General features: G+C 36.8%; 1 protein-coding gene across 1 annotated transcript; it reads left to right on the forward strand.

Moving 5' to 3' along the window:
- Window positions 1–6,496: 6,496 nt before the first annotated feature.
- LOC105531782 (ubiquitin-conjugating enzyme E2 N) lies at window positions 6,497–7,230 on the forward strand. Its single transcript, XM_011969790.1, has one exon. It carries the CDS (start codon window positions 6,528–6,530, stop codon window positions 6,987–6,989), a length of 462 nt encoding a protein of 153 aa, XP_011825180.1. The 5' UTR covers window positions 6,497–6,527; the 3' UTR covers window positions 6,990–7,230.

Here is a 7,230-nt window from a genome sequence, read left to right on the forward strand (position 1 = left end):
AAAAACAGCTATATAATAGGTTATTTATGAACTTTTAAGTTTTTATAGGGCATGACCTTTTCGGGGTGGTAATAGGGTGCATAATTTCTAGCCCAATAATAATTTCTTGGTTGCTGCCTTCAAATAGAATACTGTGCTGATTACTGATTAAAACAGTCTATTTAGCATTATTTGTCATGGTGTTTCCTCTGTTTTTTAAAATATATTTTATTGTGATAAGAATGCTTAACACAAGATCTACCCTCTTAGAAATTTTTTTAATTTTTATTTTTGTTTTTTATTTTTTTTGGAGATGGAAGTTGCCTAGGCTGGAGTGCAGTGGCATGTCTCAGCTCAGTGCAACGTCTGCCTCCTGGGCTCAAGCAATTCTGCTGCATCAGCCTCTTGATTGGCTGGGATTATAAGCAAATGACATCACACTTGGCTAATTTTTGTATTTTAGTAGAGATGGGGTTTCACTGTTGGCCAGGCTGGTCTCGAACTCCTGACCTCAGGTGGTCCGCTCACAGCCTCCCAAAGTGTTGGGATTATCAGTGTAAGCCACCACAACGGACCAGCAAATTTTTTAGTTCACAACACAGTATTACAAATTATAAGCACAATGTTGGACAATAGTCTACAATTTATTCATCTTGTGTAAGTAAACTTTGTCCGTATCAATTGACAGTTTTCCATTGCTTCCTTCTCTCAGTCTCTGGTAAGCACCATTTAACTCTTTGATTCTATGGATTTGGCTATTTTAGATTTCATGTATAGGTGGAATCATGCAGCATTTGTCCTTCTGTTACTGGCTTATTTCACTTAGCATAATGTTTTCAAGGTTCATCAATGTATTGCATATTGCAAGATTTCCTTCTTTTTAAAGGCTGAAAAATATTCTAATATATACGTATGTATACATATCACATTTGCTTTATCCATTTATCCATTGACAGACAATTAAGTTGTTACTACATCTTGGCTATTATGAATAGTGCTGCAGTGAACACAGGTGTGCTAATATCTCTTTGAGATCTGGACTTCTTTTTTTTTTTTTTTTTGATAAATACCAGAATTGGGATAGCTGGATTGCATGGTAGTTCTATATTTACTTTTTTGAGGAGCATCCATACTGTTTTTCATAGTAGATGCACCATTCTGCATTCCCACTAGCAGTGTGCAAGGGTTCTAATTATACCACACTTCTGTCAGCACTTGTCTTTTTTATTATTATTACTATGATTATTACTATTTTTATCTTAGCATGTATACAGTGATATCTCAGTGCGGTTGTGATTTGGTTTTCCCTGATGAGTAGTGATGCTGAGCACTTATTCATACAACTGATGGCCATTTGTATGTCTTTTTTGGAGAAATCACTATTGAAGTACTCTGCCAATTTTTCATTTTTTTAAATTGAGTTGTAGAAGTTTATTATTGTGGATATTAACCCTTTACTATAATCTGAATGTTTATGTTGCCCTAAAAAGTCATATGTTCGAATTCTTACCCTCAATGTGATGGTACTAGAAAGTGGGGACTTGGGATTAGGTCATGAGGGTAGAGACCTCATGAATGTCATTAATGTCCTTATAAAAGAGACCCAAGAGAGATTCCTCACCCCTCTTACTCCATGACATTACAACAAAAAGACCCACCTGTTTAACAGTAAATGGGCCCTCAACAAATGCTAAATTTGCTGGTGCCATGATCTTAGACTTCACAGCCTCAGAACTGTGAGAAGTAAGTTTCTGTTATTTATTAGCCTCCCAGTTAATGGGATTTTGTTATAGCAGCTCACACCAACTAGGTCAACCTCTAACTTAAAAAACAAATTATGTGTTTATTAATCTGAGATTGCCAAACTTTCCTTACCAGTCAGAAGAACACTCCCCTTTGATTTTGAAAGTAATTTGCAATGACTAAAAATCAAAATCTTACCATGTCTTCACATCTTTACATTTTTCATGATGTCAATTTTGTATTCTATAATTTTCAGAAAACTGATTTATTAATCTATTGACTCCAAAAGTAGAAAATGATTTAGTTACAATTACAATATGAGTCATAAATATTTTTAAAACAAATTATGTATTAGCTTTCTGTAGTTGCTGTAACACGTTACCACAAATTTATTGGCTTAACCTAACACAAATTTATTATCTTGTGTTCTGGAGGTCAGAAGTCTGAAATGGTGTCGGCTCACACCAAAATGCTGGCAGGAATATACTCCCTCCAGAGGCTCTAGGAAGAACTTGTTTCCTTGACTATTCCAATTTCTACAGCTGTATATATTTTTTTATTTCTCGGCTCATGGCCTTTTCCTTTATATTCAAAGCGAGCAGCATGACATATTCAAAATCTCTTACCGCTTCCATCCTCACATAGCCTTCTTCATCTTCTCTCTGTGTGTGAATCTCCTTCTGTGTCTTTCTTAAAAAGACACTGGAAATTCCATTTAAGTTCTGCCAAGATAATCCAGGGTAATCTCTCTGTCTCAAGATCTTTAAGTTAAGTACATTTTATATACTAGTAACGATGGACAGCACTTTTTCCTCAGAGTTCTAAGAAACAATTCCACAAGTTCCATCTCTGACATCCTTGATATATGAACACCAATTTAACCATGTGCTTTCTGGAACTCAGCTCGGCAGATGTTTCCTTCAACTAACTTTCTTCCTTTAGTTTCCTCCCTTCCTTCCTCCCTCCGTCTCTCCCTCCCTTCCCTCCTTCATTCCTTCCTTTTTCTTTCTTCTATCTTTCTTTTCAGAATTAGTCTGGCTATGTTGCCCAGGCTGGAGTACAGTGGCACAATCCAATCACTGCAGCCTCCGCCTCCCAGGAATCAAACGATTCTCCTGCCTTAGCCTCCTGAATAGCTGGGATTACAGGTGCATACTACCACGCCGAGCTAATGTGTGTGTGTGGGTGTGTGTGTGTTTTGTAGAGATGGGGTTTTACCACATTGACCAGGCTGGTGTTGAACTCCCAGGCTCAAGCAATCCACTGCCTCAGCCTCCCAAAATGCTAGGATAACAGGCGTGAGCCACTGCGCACAGCCTTTTCTTCAAGTTTCTAAGTTTTGAAAACCCTAACTTCATTCCTTTACATCTACCTTTCCAATCCTACAGGTAGTAGCTGCTTGCTGTAATTATTATCTCTGCTACCTGGAGGTTCTGGTTTAGCTTTTTTAGTATGCCAACACGTGTTTAAACCATTCCCTATGTTATCTTCCCTAAGATAAAAAAGAAAATGTGGTATAGGTTGAGATATGAGTGACTTTTAAAATTCTAAGGATCTGCTGACTCATCACACAAATATAATATAAACACCTAAATTATTCATGAAACACACACACACACAGAACTGTAATTATAACAAAGGGTTTTGGAATTCAACCAGATTTTTACTGAACGCTACAATCCAAAAAAGTTATTAAACGTTTTTATATCATTTTTCTAATCAGCGTGTGTGTGTGTGTGTGTGTGTGCGTGTGTGTGTGTGGTGTGTTGTAGAGACAGGGTTTCACCATATTGCCCAGGGTGGTGTTGCACTAATCAGCAAATTGCAGTTGATAAGAATTTAATACCAAAAATTGTAAGTCATCATTAATGGTAATCAAATGAAAATTTACAGATATATGTGCTATATAAGGAAAAATACACATGATCATCTCAAAATATTTTTAAAAGTCAATAAAATTTATCATATGTTTACAAGGAAACTAGCAACTAATCTCTTCAAATTATAATCAAAAGAAATATTTTTAATGTGATAAGATAGCTGCAAAACACCTACAACTTATCCCATTTTTAATGAACTATTGGAATTTCCCCCCATAAGGTTGAAAAATAAATACAATAATATTTATCATAGATACCTCTTTTGAATATACTTTAGAGACTCTAGATCTTCTAAAAAAACAGCAAGAAAAAAATAAAAGGTATACATATTATAAAGGGGGTGTAAAGTTTTTATTATTTGTAGAAGATATGACTGCATGTTGCAGAAAATCCAAAAAAGTCTGTAATCTATTTTAATTGAGAGGCAATGTAAGCAAGGTTACTGGGTATTATTGTAGAAAGACAGTATATCTTTCTATAATAAAACATGCAAACTGGCTGGCTGCGGTGGCTCACATCTGTAATCCCAGCACTTTGAGAGGCCAAAGCAGGTGGATCATGAGGTCAGGAGTTCAAGATAAGCCTGGCCAACATCATGAAACCCTGTCTCTACTAAAAATACAAAAAAATTAGCCGGGCGTGATGGTGGGTGCCTGTAATCCCAGCTTGGGAGGCTGAGGCAGAGAATTGCTTGAACCTGGGAGGCGGAGGTTGCATTGAGCCGAGATGCCACTGCACTCCAGCCTGGGTGACAGAGCAAGACTCCAACTAAAAAAAAAAAAAAAGTAAGCAAAAAATTTTAAAACCTGTATACGTTACAAGAGTTTGTAAATACATATTAATTGTATATTAATTTTGTGGAGTTTTGTGCACGGCATTAACACTAATAGGCAATATAGATGAGAGCAATAAAAGAAGGTCTGATCAGTGGAGACATATGTCAGAGGATTCAATATTTTTAACATATTAATTCACTTCAAATTAAAGTAGGTATATGAATTAAATTCAATACCAATAAAACTGCGTGCGCATGTGAACATTGACAAACAGTTTCTGAGGTTTCTATAGAAATGCAAATGGCTAAGACTAGACATGCATTAAGGAACCTTGAAGGAGAACAAAGATGGAAGACTTACAGGACAGTAATGAAGTGTGTAATACAAGTATTCTGATTTCAAGATAGATAGTACAGAAAGAGGACCACACCTTGATGGTCATCTGAATTTTCACAAAGAAGACAAGTATAATGACTAAATCATTTAGATAAAAATTCATGTAAAAATGTAACTTTCAAATAAAAAAGGACGTATTTCTTCTTTACATTAACTTTTTCTAAGTGTTGAGCTTCTGGCTTCCAGTCTGGCATGTGAAGAACTTAGAGGTCTTCACTCTGTCTTTTCAAGAGGTAAAAATATGAACAAACTAAAAGAATCATCAACTCTTTTTAGTTCATCAGAGAAGTGAGGTCATAAAGAAAATGCTGCTCCAAAAATTGGATAAACAGAGAGATACAAAGAATCACAACTTTTCAGAGCAGAAACCCACAAGCAGAACCTCCATGGGAACCAATACCAGGATAGAACCCCTGAACTGTGATTGATGAATTGCTAGAAAATCAATGTGGGCAAACCTGAGAGAGAAAAATCGTCTGGTGTAGGATTTTGACAGTGGGGAGGCTGTGTACGTGTGGGAAGAGGTGGTATACAGGAAATCTCTCTCTCTCTTTGTTCAATTTTGTTGTGGCCCTAAAACTACTCTAGAAAATGAAGTCTATTAAAAAATTACAAAACAAAACTCTAGCAAGACCAATCACAGGGAACTCCCACACTTTTGCGAATTTTACTTTCAGGAATTCTCCAAGATGTTCACAGTAAATTTTGAAGTAAAAGCCTCTTTTATTTATGGCGAGAGAAGAGAAAAAGGAACCATTTTAAAATACACTCTTCTTCTTAATAAGGTCTGCCCTCAGGAGAAACTATTTTAGAACAGCTTAACCTACCTGGATGAAGGTAGGTTAAAATATCCAACTGTAGCCAGCTCTAGTCTTCCATGTAGGGGAAGGAAAATACAAAATTTCAGCCCTTCTCCAGCCATTCTGTCCCACCTAGGTTAGGGAACTGAGAGCCACCGGTAAAGTTCACAGTCCAGAGATATTAGGTTCACTAAAATCCTGAGACCTAATAATATGACTACACAATGATTCCTCTACCTCAACACCTTACAATTGCATCACTAATGGCTTATTTACCACAGTTTGTTTTAGTCAGTATATAGTGCCCACCTTTCAAGAAAAGAATACTAAAAGGCAAAAAGTAAAGTTCAAAGATACTAAACAAGCATGAGAACTAGCAGCAGAAATGTTGGAATTATTAGACCAGAAATATATAAAATTATGATTATTAGGCTAAGACCCTAGTGGAAAAAGTAGACACCATGCAAAAACAGACAGGCAATAGAAGCAGAGAGAGATGAACATTCTAGGAATCAAAAATAAATACTACGGATCAAAACCAAAGTAACAGAAATTAAGAATGCCACTAATGAGCTTATTAGTAGACTGGACAAAGCTGAGGAAAGAAGCTCTGTCCCTGAGGATGTGACAATGTAAACCCAAAACTGAAAGGCAAAGGGAAAAAAAGACTGGGGGAAAAAAAAAGAAAATAAATAAATAAAACGGAGCAGAATAATCAAGAATTGTGGAACAATTGCAAAATGTGTAACCTATCTGAAATAGGAATACCAGAAAGAAAAAAGAAAGAGAAAAAAATGAAGAAATACCTGAAGAAATAATGATTGAAAATCTCCTCCAGATTAATGTCAGACACAAAATCACATATCCGGAAAGTTCAGAGATCACTAAGAGAATAAATGTTAAAAAACTAAACTTAGGGGAGACGAGACCAGAGGCCGAACTCGGGTTCTGACATGATGGCCGGGCTGCCCCGCAGGATCATCAAGGAAACCCAGTGTTTGCTGGCAGAACCAGTTCCTGGCATCAAAGCAGAACCAGATGAGAGCAACGCCCATTATTTTCATGTGGTCATTGCTGGCCCTCAAGATTCCCCCTTTGAGGGAGGGACTTTTAAACTTGAACTATTCCTTCCTGAAGAATACCCAATGTCAGCCCCTAAAGTACGTTTCATGACCAAAGTTTATCATCCTAATGTAGACAAGTTGGGAAGAATATGTTTAGATATTTTGAAAGATAAGTGGTCCCCAGCACTGCAGATCCGCACAGTTCTGCTATCGATCCAGGCCTTGTTAAGTGCTCCCAACCCAGATGATCCATTAGCAAATGATGTAGGGGAGCAGCGGAAGACCAATGAAGCCCAAGCCATAGAAACAGCTAGAGCATGGACTAGGCTATATGCCATGAATAATATTTAAATTGATCCGATCATCAAGTGTGCATCACTTCTCCTGTTCTGCCAAGACTTCCTCCTTTTTGTTTGCATTTAATGGACACAGTCTTAGAAACATTACAGAATAAAAAGGCCCAGACATCTTCAGTCCTTTGTTGATTAAATGTACATTAGCAAATCTATGTCTTGTCCTGATTCACTGTCATAAAGCATGAACAGAGGCTAGAAGTATCATCTGGATTGTTGTGAAACGTTTAAAAGCAGTG

This window comes from Mandrillus leucophaeus, unplaced genomic scaffold (assembly GCF_000951045.1).
Source record: "Mandrillus leucophaeus isolate KB7577 unplaced genomic scaffold, Mleu.le_1.0 Scaffold904, whole genome shotgun sequence".
Lineage (NCBI taxonomy): Eukaryota > Metazoa > Chordata > Mammalia > Primates > Cercopithecidae > Mandrillus > Mandrillus leucophaeus.